Source organism: Lampetra planeri, chromosome 50, assembly GCF_965212315.1.
Source record: "Lampetra planeri chromosome 50, kcLamPlan1.2.h2, whole genome shotgun sequence".
Taxonomy (NCBI): Eukaryota; Metazoa; Chordata; class Hyperoartia; order Petromyzontiformes; family Petromyzontidae; genus Lampetra; species Lampetra planeri.
The window spans coordinates 1,303,708-1,321,889 of NC_136156.1; the positions used below are offsets into that span (position 1 = coordinate 1,303,708).

The 18,182-nt window shown below is 48.3% G+C and overlaps 1 protein-coding gene across 2 annotated transcripts in view; it reads left to right on the forward strand.

Annotated features, from left to right (window-relative positions):
* Nucleotides 1–18,182, forward strand: part of LOC144734209 (radixin-like) — a 64,951-nt gene that overhangs the window by 25,897 nt on the left and 20,872 nt on the right. For both annotated transcript variants that reach the window (XM_078616312.1, XM_078616311.1), the window contains 3 exons: nucleotides 2,842–2,937; nucleotides 11,348–11,622; nucleotides 15,343–15,426. In XM_078616312.1, coding sequence (XP_078472438.1) covers nucleotides 2,842–2,937; nucleotides 11,348–11,622; nucleotides 15,343–15,426 — 455 coding nt within the window. The remainder of the gene's footprint in view (nucleotides 1–2,841; nucleotides 2,938–11,347; nucleotides 11,623–15,342; nucleotides 15,427–18,182) is intronic.

The window sequence follows — 18,182 nt, forward strand, 5'->3', positions numbered from 1 at the left end:
AACATTGCCACTCAGCAGACAATCGTGGTCGGGCATGGTGCTGGCAACCAACCCCCTCGTGCTCCGTTGTGGTCTTAATAGGTGCTCGCTAACAGCACTTGCCCCAAAAGTTTGTTGTGGCTAAACAGGGAATCTTTGCCTACAAGAATAAATTTGTATAATTTTGTGAGCGATTTAATCTATCAGAAGCACGATACATAACAACGCTGCCGCTTGCATAAACGTGTCGGATAAGTAAGCGCATAAAATTACGAATATTTGAAAATCCACTTTATCCGTCCGCTCGTCTATAAATCGCTTAACGTTTCCCCGTCCCGTGGCTCTTGACATTGGCAAAGAAACGAGAAAAGTTTTGCGTTTAATCAACTACTTGGTGAGTCGCATTGTAGCCAAGCCTCTGACGGGCTGACAAGTCCATGAGTAAACATTTGCTTTAAAAAATGACATCGCGTTCTCTCTCCCTTGAACGAGATAACGCCGCTGCCGCCGGATTACAGCAAATCCAGCAGGAGGGCAGTGCCCCGAGATTAAAATGTTCACGAAGTTGTGCATTGTTTAAAGGGCTGATTGAGGTTTTGCCGTAAAGCGGAGTAGATCAAATGAGCAGTTTAACACTTTCGCGACCGATGTTATTCATCACAATGGGTTTTTCGGGTTAGATCGCGTAAATATGAACGCTGTGTCGTTAACCTACTAACACCAAACCACTGCCAATTAGTAAGGTTTGTCACGTAAACAAAACGTGGCAATTAGTTACTGCTTCAGTACACCGCCGGTGTGTTGGAGAGTAAACCCAGCACAACATTTACAATGCTGGTTGTTATGACCAGTGTCGTACCCAAATTGTTAATGTTGTGGGTTTACTTTCCAACACACCGGCGGTGTGCTGACGTAGTAACTAATTGGCAGGTTTTGTTAACGTGACAAATCTTACTAATTGGCTGTGTCGAGTGGTGGAGGGTTTAGGACACATTTATATTTGCGCGATCTAACCCAAAACCCTTTATCGCGAAAATGAGCAGATTGAAATAGCAAATTGATTGTGTACCCTAAGTTCTATTCAATTTCTCTCAAACGATATTAACGTGGCCTATTTCTAGTTTCCTTTCACGTTCATTTAGCAAGAATGCCCTTGTATTTATCGGCCGCACGTTCAATTGCATTAGTATCAACTTTCAACACCACGCACCAAAAAAAAAAGAACCGAGTGAGTTCCGTGTCTCTGAAATATTGAGGTTTGCAACGCTTAACATTTGTTTTTTCGAAAACTACTTTACAAAAAAATTTGTACACAACTATATAAAAAAAAAACTGCCCCATAAAATTCGGAGCTGAAATGACAACCACACCTCCATCCCCAATGGATGCTAGAGTTGCAGCCCTCTGTGGAGGTTTACATCCTGCTCAGGTTTTACGAGCCCGATCCGCCATTGGGAAGCACGTGTGGGTAGGATTTTTAATCGACGAGCTACAAAGAAAAAAAAGCCAGGGACATATCGTCGGAAGAACCGGGAGAGTTCAAACATGTAAACACTTTGCATCGAGTGTCTTATCATCCATCACCGTCGGCCGTGATCACTCCACTGCTGGATGAAGGCGATCCTGGAAAAAGCAGGACGGGTGGCAACACCCTGACCTGTGGGATCAGTGGTGGTGTTTCGATGTAAAGCTTTCGTGACTGCAGGGATTCATCTTCTTGGTTCTTTCGGTAAAGTCACGTAGAATGGAAATAATAAATACATAAAAATAAATAACATTTATTGTATTATGTTTTATTTTTATTATTTTATTATTTCCATTCTACGTGACTTTACCGAAAGAACCAAGAAGATGAGTGGTGGTGTTGTTGGCCCAATTGGGGGCACCCTCGGGGATAGGAATGAGACGGGGATGTTGGTGCAAGGTGAGCGAGATTTCGTGAGATGAGAGAAGAGGGCTGCACATCAAATAGAACTGAGAGGGTCTATTTATCTTCTCCGTGTTCATTTTCTCATGTTCAGATCTGAATTAGAGCGAAATGTTTTGGTGCATTCCGATTCAAAATGTAATTTATCCGGAGGCCCCCTTGAGCCGCCTGGTTTTGCTTCGCCCCTCGTGCCGCCACTGTGCGGGAGCGCTGGGTGTCATGGCAGAGTTGAGGTGCTGACGGGGTCTCCTCTCTGTGCGCACGCGTGTGTGTGCGCATGTGTGTGTGTCCACGTGTGTGAGTGTGTGTGCACGTGTATGTTTGAGAATGTGTCTGTGTGCACGTGTGTGTGTGCATGTTTGTGTATGTGCATGTGTGTGTGCACGTGTGTGTTCACGTGTGTGTGTTTCTGCGTGCGCATGTGTGTGTGTGCGCGTGTGTGCACGTGTGTGTGCACGTGTGTGTGCACGTGTGTGTGCACGTGTGTGTGCATGTGTGTGTGCACGTGTGTGTGTTTGTGCATGTGTGTGTGCATGTGTGTGTGCATGTGTGTGGGTGTGCATGCGTGTATGTGTGTGTGCGTGTGTGTGTGTGTGCACGTGTGTGGTCCGCAGTGTGGAGTGATAGTGTAGTGGTTAGCGCTATGCTGCGCTACGAACCTGGCGACCCGAGTTCGATTCCCGCTCACGGTCAATACCAGTGACGATTATCTGAACCGGTCCTGGGCCTCCCTGAGGAAGACTCTGCCTCAAATGAGTACCTGGTGCAGCGTATAAAAACATCGCCACTAGGGAAACAAAGGTGGTCGGGCGTGGTGCTGGTCACCCACCCCCTCGTGCGCCGTGCCGGTCTTCACAGGTGCTACTCGCTAACAGCACTTGCCCCAACAGTCTGTCAAGGCTAAACGGGGGATCTTTGTCTTTGTATTCCGCAAGGTCGTGCGCACCATCGGACTCCGCGAGGTCTGGTTCTTCGGCCTCCAGTACACGGACCTCAAGGGCTCCATCGGATGGCTCAAGATGGACAAGAAGGTACTTGCACACGTGACATCTCCCAGAAGCCCACGCAGCAGGGCCGCGTTATCCAATTTAAATAATGAAGTGATCGAGTAGCCGGCCGATTTTATCGATCGGATCGCTCGCAAATTAGTTGGGGAAGAGTTGCACCCCTGTTCCCACGTCGAGTGCCGCTTCACGGAAGCCTGACATGGAGCGTGGCTTGGGGACGTCGTCGGCGTCGTCGTGAATTGCATGACGCACGGCGTCGCTCGCCGGGGCTCTCCTACCTTTGTTGAGGCAGCAAGGTGCATTGTGTGGGACGGCTTCCAAGTAATGGACCACAATAAAACAAAAACGTAATCCATTACAATCGTTAGTCGATTAATCTATGTAATCAACATCACCGTATAATGGTCCCTGCTCTACGACCACAGCCTGCATGGCACACAGGCAAATAAACTCACCCACACTTCATTAAGCAGTGTCGCGTGTGCTCACAGCTGCTGCTTGTAATGTTGTTGTTTTTCTCAATTCTCATTTCGGCTGTGTCCAGCGAAGATTTCCCAAGTGAAAATGGTGCTTGTGAGCGCACAAGTCAACCGTAATGTTTGGCCGGTCTTTTGGATTCGTACAAGGGTGAGAATTTCTAGAGATGACTGCTGCAATGGCCCAGCCCGAGTGGTGGCCAGCATCGTCGCTTTCGAGTTCTCATTCCCTCACTTCGTTGGCGACATCAGCATTCGCCCGTGAAGGCTTTCGCAGCAAGAGGAATAGCCGGTATCGTAAAAGTAATTTATTTTTAAATGTTTGTAAATTATGCCGGCTGCGTTGTCCTCATTAAAATTCCGCCTGTGCCGTCAGCTTCCTGCCATGCACTGAACAACAATTCTATTTGGAACTCTAGTTGTGCCAGAGTACGGCCCCAGAATATGATGAAACAAAACTTCTTCCTTATCACCACAGTGTTGCTTCCTTATATTCCCTGCAAAAAACCCATCTTTGTCGCATGGCAATCAAACCAACATTTCGACATCTCGGAGCTGAAACGTGCCGAATTAAAGTGGAAAAACGAAAATTGGATGTGTTGGACACTGGCGAGACCATCAACGCACTACCCTTGTGTGTCCAGTTTAGTCACGGACGGATGAAACCTGAATTCAAACCCAGACGCCAGCAGTGTTGGCAACGTGCTATGACCCATTAGCCACTCTGTCGCTACCTGAGTGTGCTTATTTTTGTGAAACGTGAGTTTGTATTGAGCGGCTAAACTGGTATGCCCTCATTTGCCTTCTAGATACTACCGGCTAGCCGCTGTTGCTATGGAGATTGCACAAATATGTTTTGCTTGGGAAGAATCTGAAATATGATGGCCGTTTCGGCGCATACAAGTGGGTTCGAGTGACCGTGCATTTCCCTCCCAGGTGAACTTGAGAGACAAAGAGTTTCCAAAATGTATAGCTCTATTAACGTGTAAATACTATGGGCATTGTGAGGCTCGGAGTACGATTTCTTCAGCTGCAGTGGCGTTAAACCCTGCACTCATGAAACAAATGCGGTTCAAAGCGATACCACTGTTCACGATGAAATTAGATTTTTTTTTGGTCTGCATTAATTTTCTTATCCAGTAATTATCTCAAACATGCCTTTGTTCTGGCGCCTCTGTGTACTGTACGGGTGGCGTGGTATCAATAATAAATGATGGCATCCCCGAACTGCCAAATATACTTATTTAAGCTTGTTACGTGGTCACAGTCCACCAGCCAGTGACAACAACACAGGCATCCTGGAAGAAACATCCCATCACTCTCAGCTCAGCCACCACCAATGACTGCACACACACAAACAAACAAATGACCCATTGTTATTCAATTTGGTTGGGCACAATTTGGCTCCATCACAGCTCTGGTAATGTAACATTACATAGGGTTTGATTGTCAGGCAGAGTGTTTTAGAAAGTGTGTGTTAAAGATACGCAGGCGACGAAGATGCTCTGTCAAATATTTGTTGTGCAGTCAATCACGGACACGTGGGGGTAGGATATTTTTCAAAATTGGATTTTTTTTCGTGTCGGTGACTCAACGCTGATAGAGCACCAGGAATAGTGTTGAGGAGAAGAGAAAAAAAAATCACCCAAAAATATAGAAGCAAAATAAAATGTGGACGAGCCGAACAGTGTGATAAATTATTTTTTAATATTTTCTGAAGATTGAAAATATTGGATGTCACGCGATGCTCTGCTGGCTTTGAAATCCGCTCGGGAATTATTCTCATGACATGCTTGATTGGCATTGTAATTCGTAAAGAAGTCCAGAGACACGTATTATAAAAAGAAGAGGCAGTCGCCTGGAAAAATAAAAAACTCCATTAACGAATCTGTTTAGTTCTCTCGTTGTGGAGCGCTGTTCTCCCATTATAGCAACAACAACAAAGCAATCGAAACTCCTCATTTTTTTAAGATGGCCATTAAGAACCACATTAAGGAGATGATACTCATTTAGGAGGCATACTTATTTTTAAAAGCCCTCGCTGCATTCCATAAGCAACGGCTACACGAATCCTCCGATTGGCTATTAGGGAGCGCCAATTAGCCTGACAGCACCGTGCCGTTGCTGTACTCTCCGCTGTGCCTCTTTAAAAGACCCAGGTGTGTTACGGTGCGCGCAAAACGGCCGCGTGGTGTTCGGAGCGGGAGGCCGTCGTCCGGGGGGCAGAGAAGGCGACGAGCGATGGGCGCCTCCCGGGGGCGTTCGCATTTCTCAGGGGGCAGTTGGGGCCTGTCGGGGAGTGAGCCCGGACCCCAAATCGCCTGGCATGCAACCGATGCCATATGATTTCAGAAGCTAAGCAGGTTTGGAGCCTGGAATAGGGCTTGAATGGGTGACCACCACCGTGCGTCACCAGGACCTACCACCCACCCACCTGCACCCCCTCCGCCTCATCCCAATTCACAATCCGCACTGACCAGCGTGGTGAAGTATGGTCAAACAACTTCCCTGACCGACACGGCCTGGCGAGTGATATTAGTGATACGAGGACAACGAGGCGTTCATTCGGCAGCGGGTTGACAAACGTCTCTAAATTATTATTAGTTGATGATACGCATTGCGGCGACTGTGAACGTGGGTTATTAGATGGTAGGGATGCCACCTGCACGCAACATTTATTAGGCACAGTTAGCTGCTTCGCCGGAGTATATCGAGTGTCACCACGACACAGTCCGTTGAACGCTCGTTGGACACAATCCGAGCTCTGTGCAGCAGGAGAGTGACACTGAATAGCTCTGCAGGGGGTGATCTGGCATCGATGGCTGCGTGGTATCTAGCCGGCTGCTCTTCCTCGCTTAATGCCCTCCCTGTGAACTCCTGAGGGTAACGCCAAAAGTTTCAGGGCATCTTGCTTTGATGTTGATGAAAAGGTGAAGATTAAGGGGCACCCCTGTAATTGCTTGTTCACGCCACTGCTGGCGGAAGAGGCCCTCGCGCTCGTTGCACACAAAGTGCTCGCCACAAATTAACCACGATCTCAGCTAGGAGCATAAACCATCACGCGAACTTTGGTCACCCTCGCAGCAGCAGCTTTTGGCTGGCCGTCGAAGAAAGACGGTCAGCGCATCGCACGCTTTCAGATGCGCTTCTGCGGCCGTCTGGAACGCTCTTCCTTCACAGATTAGGAAGCCACTGAAGCTATGCACTTTTAAATCATTTAGATTGAAAACTCACTTCTTTAGAACTGCTTTTTGTGTTTAGTTTGTTGTCCTTCCCTCCCGCACCTCCAATTAGCACGGTTGGCTACGTACAGTACGAAAGAAGTTCAGCATACATAGCAAACAGGAGAGAACACTTTCTCGAGCTAAATCTTTTCCTACTCTGCCACATGAGACCTGTCGATAGTCTAGAGGTGGTGGTGGGCGAGTTATTACTGCTGGGTGGAGAGAGGTGGGGGTATTTTAGAAACTGGCGCCATTATTTCAATTGCTGTGCCCAAATATTGAACCGGTGACCTGGATTGCAAGTCCGGCTTGCTAACCATGACATTCCAGCAGCATCCATCGCCTTTGAAATTGATGAGGCCTTATAATAACGCTGCTAGGCAGTAGTTTATTATTGTTTCTGAGGATAACATTTAATATTCTATAACTTTATCAACAACATAAAATTAAAAGTCCCGTGTGAGGGTGAAAAGTCAGTGTTGTAAATTACAATTTGTACTCATGTCTGATACACTTTTGGTATTTAAAGTTCACAAACATAAAATAGATAAAAACTTTGAGGCACATATTAACCTGATAAACTTTTTTAGGAGTGTAAATAATTCCTGAACACACAGCTACCAGCACTCAAAGATGCTAAAATATTTAGACTGGAAATGTGTTTAACTTTGTATTAATTTTAAAAATATTTTTTGTCAGTTTCATGAGGGGAAATATTGTTATTCCATCCTAGTGAGCTCCATTTCACATAAATCCCACGTAGTCGTTTTGGTTATTTTTTTCACCTCTTAAATGTCAAAAGAAAAGGTCTTGGGTGTGAGATTATTTTAAAATGGCGGTGGCAGCTGTCTCATTCTGAAACAACAGTATTGCCTCGTGCGATACTCGCAGCAAACTGCGAGCTCTTCCATGAAATATGTGCTTGCCATCTGCACTTACCCTTCACATTGTCTTGGGCTATTTTATTTATGAAATGTCCCCATTGGGGAAACAATTCGGCGAACACACTCGTGTAAGCTCACAGGTCTTACTCGACTCAGTCCTTTTAAAAAAATATGTAACAAATGGGAACTCTTCCCCATGGACGTTCACTAAGTGCATTTTAGAAAACGGGAAAAAATAATTCGAATACTTTTTCCTCGCTGTTGAAGCCAGATAAGTAATATTTAACACGAATGCACATTCCCATTTGTCAGAGATCACCAAAGTGCATCGCGTTAGTTTGCCGGCTCAGCAGGAAAATCCGAGGCTTGTCTCGAGTAGCAATGTTTCATTTTCTAAAACTGCTCTCTTTCAAAAAGAGATTATTATGGACAGTTGTGAAAAAAATACTGCAAGGCCTCGTTGTGGAAGTGAAGCGTCTCTTTGATGTCACCTGTTAATCCATCAAAGGCCGGCTCTGAGCCTTGGCAAAACCAAGGTAACTTAGACAAAATACAAACCACGCATGCTGCTACTGCTATGATAATTCTACAAGTCACTGGAATATATATTTATTACCAAACCAGAAATATCTAGCTTCAACATCGTCGTGCTCCAATGGGCCAGTGCACCGGACTTGCAATCCAGAGGTGGTGACCAGTTTGATTTTATCTCCTGCCATGGCAGTTTAAATATTTGAGCCTGTTGTGTTGTGAACCACCCCCTGCATCTCACACCATCTGCGCACCCAGCAGTACGCCAAAGTCATGGGTGGTGGGGTTAAAGTGTGGCACAATAGCCCAAAAACACCTTCTAGAGGTGCTGTCGAGTCGGTGCTCTGCCTAGTGAAGGCCCTTCTGCCAGCAGTGACATTATCAAGGCATTTTAGGGCTGCACCTTTACCTTTTACCATACGCAAACGTTTGAAGAAAACAAAATATGACAATCAACTAAGGCAGATGTAACAGCATCTAAATACGGATTGCAGCACTGTACACACTGTCCTGCCGTAGGAGGAGCTAATACTTGGCCTTCAGGTATTTATTTGAAATCTGGTGCTTGTGACCTAACTGCATTCCACTAAAATATGTCGCAGAACTGCATGTTTAGAATGTTTTCTAACCCAAGTTTATTGCCGTGCAAAGATGCCTAACGATCTTTTGACTATGACAGATGTTGAAAACAGCCTCGGGCTTCTGTTGTCTCAGCACACGTTTTAGCTGTGGTTGCTCCACACAATAGCAGCAGTGCGGCCTACATCAGGATATTGTTCCTGGGTTTCTGCGCTGTACAAAGGAACTTGCCGATAGAGGCATGAGTAGCAAAGTACATTGATCCTGCGTGAATGGCTCGATTTGACATGGAGGGTAATCGGTGGGCAGTAGAGGCCACAGTAGAGGTTTTTTTGGGGGTTAGATCGCGTAAATATAAATGTGTCTTTAAACCCACAACCACCCAACACGGCCAATTGGTAAGGGTTGTCACACAAACAAAAAGGCCAATTCGTTACTAGCAGTGGCGGCTCCTGCAAAATCTCTCAGGGGGGGCAAATGTCTGGATGATTGATAAGGATAAGGTCCACCCATGCAATGGATAAATTAACAGCTTAAGCATGTAAAGGCAACTTCACTTCTTTAATATTAATGAAAAATAAAGTGACTCTTACAATACATCTTGTTTGTTTCTATACTCACTATTAATACAATCCACTCCAGTTTCTTTTATTAAAGATTCCACTAGGTGGCGACAAATAATTTTGTTGGATGAAACGTGCTTACGTATGATGACGTAAGCACGTATGATGACGTAAGCACGTATGATGACGTAAGCACGTTAGTGCGAGCCCTCCCGGAAGCCATAGAGAATGCATTGCAGCGCCCCCCGTTCGAAAAAAAAACATCTTTGAATGTAAGTCTATGCGACCACTCTGGGCGATTCTCAGCCGGAATGAAATCGCCCAAAAAGAGGCGGTACTCCACAGAACGGGACATGACGCTGATTGGACTATATCCAGAGGCACAGTGGCTGCTAGCGTGACTCTGTGGTTGAATGACATTGGTGGTGCGTCGCCCAATCGCCCTAATGAAGAAACCGCCCCTGGTTACTAGTACGGCACACTGGTGTGTTGGAGAGTAAAGCCACAATATTTACAAAATGTTCTGCACTTCGAAACACCCATGTCAATGTGCCACACCTTTCCCAACCAATGCCACTGACCAGCATGGTGAAGTATGGTTAAATATCACCCACAACCCCACCCCACCCCCACCCTGTGTGGTGTGGGGAAGACCCTACTCCACCAGCGGATGAAGCAAAGGGCAGTTCTGTGTGTTATTCAACAACGTTTAAAAAAAGAAACATTACAAGTCAGTTGTTTTAGTTAGAAAATAAAATGTCGTATTTTTCGCTTCGGCATCGGCACATTTTTTTGTCGTTGCGTCGGTGTGGGTTGCAAAACCCTCTTACGGGGTCGTCACCAGTTGGAGGGTGTGGTACCCAGAGGTATGTTGCCCCGAGGTATGCTGCAAGGGTTGGTGGATGTGGTCCAAAGGCCGCCCGTTTTGTGTTTTGTCTCTTCACGTAAGTCGTGAAAAGGAATGCGCCATCGTCACCGTCCCAGCATCGGCACGTCCCAGTGCATCCGACGCTCTGATATTTTACAAGCGTTTTGAAACGCAACTAAAACTATTTTTATTTTGCCAGGTAAGTGCCCGCTGAGCTATATGGCTCTTTTCAGAAACGACCTGGCTGTCACAAATGATAGCTCAAGGAAGTGGCGTATCACGAGGACATTTATAGGGGCCGAATACCCTAAACGCTCGTATCTCCCATATAGAGACAGGCACTCAGCCCAACTGTGCTCATATTTTTCTTGAGTTCAGGTCACTCTCAACAACACTAATATGCGGAGAGAACGTACGGATAAATCATTTACATTTTTCCCTCCGTTTCAGCCAGTGGAGGAGCTGATGACTCTACAAAGTCTCTTTTTCAAGTAGAATTTATAATGAACAATAATGTGCATTGTTCTTTATAATAAAAACTATAACACCCAGAAATAACCCATGTTTACAGATACCTGCATATTGATATGTCGTAGAAATCCACACGGAGGAATCCAGAGCCTACTTGGTGGACTAACAGGTGGCGGCTGCTCCAAGGGCCTACTCTTTGAGAGATCTCACGATGATTATTGCACCGTGAAACTCTACTTTACAGTCCTAAAAACTATGCCAAAGTAAATAAGCCACTTTCACGATTATACGAATGATTGATAATTACCAAACAACTTTACATTGCCTGAATAATCCTGGAACTGGCCACATGCACTTCCACTACTGGCCACCGGATTAGTTCCCCCCCCCCCGTCTCCACGGGCACATTCGAGCCGTGTCAAGACAGGAACCTCGCAGTATTTTGCCGAGTTGGGAACCGAACCAAAGCGCGAAACTCTGGCCTCACGGGACGCGTGTGAATGTGGCTCGGAGGGGCCCAGCGGGGCCAGGCGTGGAATAGGAATGCCTTTTTAATGTCGGCGGCTCTAGATTATTTTTCACACTGCAGAACGCGCCACCACCACCATCCCGGCGTGGATGACCAAGTCGGCACGGCCGAGTACATCCGATGGCGCCTTCTGCAGTAGGAAAAAACAATCTACAGCCAACATCCCGATCTGCGCCGGGCCGGCACAGTACGGGTCCCGGGCACGGCTCGGTTGTGTGGTGGAAAAAGAAAGGTGATGAGAGGGTGCCCACCTGGCCTGACGGAGCCGGCTAATTTCTCACCCCCCCCCGCCCCAACCTCCCCTCCAAGGTCTCCTCGCATGACATCCGCAAGGAGAACCCCGTGCAGTTCCGCTTTCGCGCCAAGTACTTCCCGGAGGACGTGTCTGAGGAGCTGATCCAGGAGGCCACGCAGCGACTCTTCTACCTGCAGATCAAGGAGGGCATCCTATCGGAGGAGATCTACTGCCCGCCTGAGACCGGCGTGCTGCTCGCCTCCTACGCCGTGCAGGCCAAGTACGGCGACTACAGCAAGGAGAAGAACCAGCCGGGGTACCTGGCCAATGAGAAGCTGCTGCCCTCACGGTGAGAGAGCGTTTTGTGTTTGCGCGTGTGTCCGTGTGTGTGTGCGGTAGTGAGGTCGATTTCAGCCTTACACGAGTACCTGGCATGGTGTGTAAAGAGCAGCACAGCCTATGTTGATGACATGGGGATGTTTGCCTTTGTTCTACATCTGCCTATTACCTCGCCAACCGTGCTAAACGGAGGTGCGGGGAAGGACAACACGGCATGTTTGCCCACGTGACAACTTGATTTTATTGGCTCTGTCGGACGGTGGAGGGTTATAGTTAAATTTTTAAAAATGACATTATCCCTACACCATCTAGCCCAAAATAAACTATGAATCAAAGTATTTGTTGTGAAAGCCCGTGTAAGGTTAAGGTCATTGGAACAAAGGGTGTCAAATATAAGCACACGATGCTAATGGTAGAGTAACAATAACAACAACAGCAACAAGGGTGACGAGGGAGACCCGTTGAAGGTAGGCTACGAACGCTGTCAATTTAACATTTTACATGGTGGTCAGTCTACAGCTTGCGTGGGGTAAATTGTGGGTACTCTCACATCTTCCGAGATGTCTCGCCAATGTGAAAGAGAAGGCCAAATTATCTCTATAGGGGCTCTCCCTAGAGATCCCTGTAATGTAGCTGTGTCCCTTCTGCCAGCAGCAGCGGCAATAGCAGTAATTATTAGGGCTGCCCCTTTGCCATTCACGTGCCAAACTTGTGGAGCGCACTGTGGGTCGTAGGATGACAAAGGCAATGTCATGCGCGGGCTATCTACACGATCGCGCTTCTATTTCAATGTGCTGACACGACAGACTATGTTGATGGCGTAATAATTGCCCAGGGACTATGCCGTTCAATTAGACTGGCGTTGTCGTCCACAGGAAGGCACGCATTTCCGAGACATAATCCGGTTTATGTGCAAAGTAATTACGCTCTCTGTCGCCTTCGCGGTTACAACCCAGAGTGGGTGGGTGGGCAGGGCGGGGGCGGGTCGGTGGGGTGGCTGGGATTTTAAATGAAAGGTTCTGTCATACGACCGCTTGCCGCTCTCGCAGGCAAAACCGGGCCACGCGGCCGCCGTGAATTTGTGGGGCGAGGCGGCGCGGGCGGCAGTCGCTTGAACGCGGTCGCGCCATGCGGTAGCCCGTTTGTGTTTTTTTGTGCTCCCGTCGTAAAACGAGAAAATCGAGTGCAACGCTCAGCCGTTGGCGCCGCTCTTAAAACGCCGTTGCATAAAATGTGAACTCTGGCTTGGAGCGTGGGTGCCGGGACTCTAGGCCCGTTTCTGGGCGCGTTCCCCTGTTCCCTGTAAACCTCGCAGCGATGAACGCCGAGGCTTGCAGTAGTAGCAAGCCCACGCTGCTAACACGGCACCGCGCTGACCGATTTACAAGACGAATGCAGTGGGGCTCTGTAAGTGAAACGATAATTATCGTTTAATACTTCACCTACACGCACCACTTATTAGTGGTGCGTGTAGGTGAAGTATTAAACTTCAGATTTAGTTTTTTAAATGATCGTTTCTTTTATTTTAAATTTGGCTTTCACATAAGCGACCCAATAAATTTTTTTTAACCGCCGAGTGTATCACGGAATTGTTTTAGCTGTCGCAGCTATTAAAAGGAGTGCCCGCAACTTCAACGGCATAGTTGGCGTGTATAATTGCATGTGCTCGTGTCTTCGCTGTGAGTGAGGATTGTGTTACTTGTGCGTGCATCCCATTGTGGAATTGAATCGCAACACCTGCCATGCAGACCCCCACATTCAGTATGCGTACAGCAATTTGGCTGGCTTACACGATATGTTCTTCATGCAGAATTGATGTCATGCTGTAATGTAACCTTGGAAAGATTGACAATTGCTGCTTTGCACGGTTGTGTTATTGTATTTAATTGAATGCTGTGCCTCAATTAAGACGTCCGTTTGGTTTGGCGAGGCTCTGAAAAGCTAACGCGTATGCATTACAATGATTAAAATGCGAAATTATATTTGGCATAGAAAAATGTATATACGTATTACAAAAAAAACCTAATTAATATAATCTTCTGTCGCTACACTACAGGATCTTAGCAATCGAGCGCAATGGCGATTGCAATGCTGCTCCGTCACCGACGCTGCCCCACGGTGGCCTCGTGGTCAGATCACTGGACTAGCCATCCAGAGGTCGCCGGTTAGATTCTAGCTCCCAGCGCGGCAGTTTAAAACAATGATGCGAGTTTCTTAAATAACCTCTGTCCACCCAACGGTGTTTACATGGGTATGTTTACACGGGTATGCCCGCAGTTAGTCGGTCGACTGGTCGCGTGTGGCCGGATAAAATGTGGGTACTCCCACCCATTCCATGGCTTCTGACCAGCGTGAAAGAGTAGGCCAAAATACCCTCTAGACGGGCCGTCTAGACCTGCATCCAAGTGGGAGGCACCTTCCGCTAGCAGTTGCGTGAGCCACCAATTTTCCATGCCGGGGATTGAGCAAGCAGGAAATATCTTTGCCACGAGAAGCCAAATTTTACTTTCAAATCGGACATCTGGAAAGTGTCACGCAAATAAGCGGCAGACGGGTTAGCGCATTTGACCTCCTGTCGTGCCATCCAGATTCCTGCCGAAATCCCACGTCGCTTGTCCAAATGCCGCAGGTGTTAGATTTGCGTGGAGGGTTTTCTTTCAGCAGAATTGAACCGATTTATGTCGCGTCTCTTCCTGTTCACGTGAGATGCTCTGTCGCATTACCGCTGACCCGCTTGCGTACGTTTCGTTTACGGAGAACGTATATAATCATTTATGGCGGGCGTGCATGTGTTTTGGCTAACCGCTACACCGGCCGCTACAAACGCGCCGGTCCGAATTTCATGCCCGCCCACCGGGACAACATCTGCGGTGAACGTCTCAACCAGTCCCGGCCCACCTTTAGGTTGACTCGACCTTAAAAAATGAGTACCTGGTTTGGTGTGGGGAAAAGAAACCACCCCCCAAACTGAGGAGATGAAGGTGACCGGGCATGAGCACTGGCCACACTCGCACCCTTGCGATGTGCTGTACCAACCTTCGTAGGGGTGCTCGCTGACAACACTCGCTGCCCCCACAGCTTGGGTGGGCTACGTGGGGGGAGGCGGGGGGGGGGGCAATTGGTCTCTCTTTTGCGTGTGACAAACATCCCACTGTTGAGCGAGCGGAGCCATTTCATTTTTTAGCGCGGCATTTTCCGTTTGCGCCTCCGTTTTGAAAGGTCAGGGGTGCACCCATTTTTGTGTCACCTCGCACAACGCCTCCAGGTGTTGACCATGGTAAGTAGCCATGACAATCGAGCGGCATTGTCACACCCGGATTGAAGGCCCCGTAGAAGCGCGACACAGTGGCACACCGTTCCAAGAATTTATGGGCAGCATGAAACGATACATCCCGAACGTTGAGTAAGCGTTGTGCACAGCGCAAGAAGCCGCTTGCGATCGTTGCAGAGTGAATCGGCCAACTCCGCATTACTCCAAAACGGCAGCGTGGCACCGTCTTGGAACGTTACCTTGTTAGCGCAAACATCCCGCAATGTCGATCCCACTCACTGGCACGTGGGTTCCAATGTCTAAAAGCGTGCAATGCAATGTGCTCTTTTGCGTGTGTGTGTGCGCGTGTGCGCGTGAGTGTGTGCACGTATATGTGTGTGTGCGCGCACGTGTGCGCGGGGAGGTTTTAATAAACTAAACCTTTTTCTTTCTCCTTCCCCCTACTCTTTGAATGTGCAGTGTGTTGGAGCAGCACAAGCTATCAAATGCCCAGTGGGAGGAGAGGATTCAAGCGTGGCATTCGGAGCACAATGGGATGTTGCGGTAAGAGAATCGTTCCGCTGCGTGCGCGTCGGGGACCGTGGTGGAAAGCTGCGGCATCGGGGTTTGCGCCCCAGACCCAAGTTCAATTCCCGCTCGCCGTCAACACCAGTGGCGAACATCTGAGGCCCTCTTCAATGAGTACTTGGCGCGCTGTATAAACGCTAGCACTGGGAGACGAAGGTGGCTGGGCATGGTGATGGCCACACGATATATACATTTGATAAGCTGGCCTTAATCGGTGCTTCATAATGAAGGTTTTTGGGTTAGATCGCGTTATTATAAATGTGTCGCAACACTCCACCACCCGACACGGCCAATCAGTCAAAAATGTGTCACGTTAACAAAACGCCAATTCGGTGCTTATCTACCACATTGTTATTACAGTTCTCTGTCAATCTACTGCTGGATGAAGTGCCTCGTCCATGCCGTGTAGGGCCATGCCATGTAGACCATGACGGTTGTTTGACGACACTTCAATGCACCATGAACCCTGGTGACCCTGACTTCGATTCCCGGCCACAAGCTAAGATCCAGCGGTGAGTGACATCTGGACTGATCCTCGACACCTGCCCTCAGACAATCCACGCTACCCAGCGTGGTGAAGTATGGTCATGCGACTCTCATAACCACATTACATTCATCCACCCATCCATCGGCGAATTGTGACAATGGGCTCTAAACTCGGAAGGTGTTATTGGAACGTGACCAGAAGCGGCCGCTACGAGGGGTGACGTGCACGATCCAAACGTACTGACACAGAACGCGTTTATCCGTTAATGATGTTTTCATAATTCGTGTTCTTGATGGAGCGCCTCGGAGCGCTTTACACGGACACGCGATGGGCAACTTGCATCACATCTCATCTCAACACATTTGAAAGGGCACTCCCAGTGGCAGATGTCCCGGTGTGGCGCAAGGTGACGTGGCACCTGGCCCTGCAAGCGTTCGTTCCTTAGTCGGCCAGTCGGGGGCGATGGTTGCTATGTGGTTTAGCCTAGGGGCACCCCCAGTGGCAGCTGTCCCTAAGGCACAAGGTGACGCAGCACCTGGCCTGCAAGCGGGCCAGTAAGGGGCCGATGATTGCTGTTATGTTTAATCTCAATTGATTATATTTGCTTGGTCAAATATGCGCAGATGAATGAACGTGCATACTGTGCAATGTGGCTGGAAATATAAATATGCATGACAACAAGATGGGGGGGGGGAGGGGTTGGAGGTGGGGGGGGGGTCCTTCCAAGCCTTTTATTTAAACGAGCAAACCGACATCTGAGACTAGAGCAAGGAGATCGTAGTCATCGTCCGTCCCAGGAAATGTGCTGGCTTCGTTCGTGGCCTCGGTTCGGAGAGCCGGCCCTGCGTTTTCACGGCGGTGGCTGCCCTGCCAATCCCGGACGCGGGGAGCGGCCTTGGTGAGGCGGCTCGCTCGGCTCCTTCGAAGTGCGGGAGCCACGCGCTTCACCCTGGGTCAACCGCCAAACCAGTTGTGAGGTCACGGGGTCAACGCAGAAACGGGATGCGCGCCTTCCAATGACGCCGCTTAATCAAGCGTGTGAGGGATTGCGTGAGTGCACAAATTCTATTTTCTATTTTATTTTTTATACACCATGGGGAATTTGCTCAAATAATAGTGAAGCAGCCCGACCTAATCAAATGCGGGTTCATAGCACAGTCGTGCGCCGTCAATACGTTCACATTCAAAGCTGCATGGAGACCTGACACAAGACGATATTCTCACTGCTCAATCAGCAGTCCTGCTCCTCCGTGCCACTTTCCCGCAAGGCTCATATCTCTAGCCTCAAGTGTTGACCGCTATAGTACGACGGCGATGCGGTTTGATAATTTAAAAAGTGAGATTATGGAGGTGACTGTGGTGGTGGCGACGGGGTCAGAGCGTTGAGCCGGCACGGCTGAGAATCGAATCCCGGGTGTGTGTGGGGAGCTTTCAGCAGCTCCTAATTCTAACTGGGCTCTCCAGTGCAAGCTCCCGGACCAGTCACACCAACGGCTTGCACAATAAAAACCATCAATGCATTTGCTTTTGCACTTTAATACCTTGGAAGATAAAAAAAACGAATTTGGTTTCAATGTTATGCACAAAAAAAGCAATCTCTTATAGGGAAACTGCAACAGCAACTGTGTGAGGGATTCTAGATTTGAAGCTTTCGTGACTGCAAGGATTCATACTCTTAGGGTTTTTTTCGGTAAAGTCACGTAGGTAAAAAATAAAAATAGAATAAGAAAAATAATAGATGTATTATTTTTATCTCTATTATTTCTATTATTTGTATTTTTTATTTTTACCCACGTGACTTTACCGAAAAAAAACCTAAGAGTATGTGTGAGGGGTGAAGATGCCGCTCCAAGGAATCTTTTTTGAGGCGAAGCCCCGCGAAAAACGCCTTCCACGGCCGTCCTCTGATGCATGGGTTTCAAGTTGGTGATGAGGTGCAGAGATGAGGATACGTCACTTCCCATTAGCACGGTGGGCTACGTACGGTGCGAAAGAAGTTCCACGTGCAGTGGCAGCAGCCTTAATTTGCGACGGCGACGTGAGCCGTTAGTGTGCCGGTAGGGGGCGATGTTTGCTGCCGCGTGTGTGCGCTTTAGCCCGACCACCGAGTGATTTGCGTTGCGACTTTCGGATGGGGCAACGTTGGAACCCTGACGCCCGCCTACTCCAGCCCGTGGCATCGGTGGATCTTTCGAGTCCGCCGCGAGGCAGACGGTGTGCGGAGTGGTCACAGGATCTTTATGGC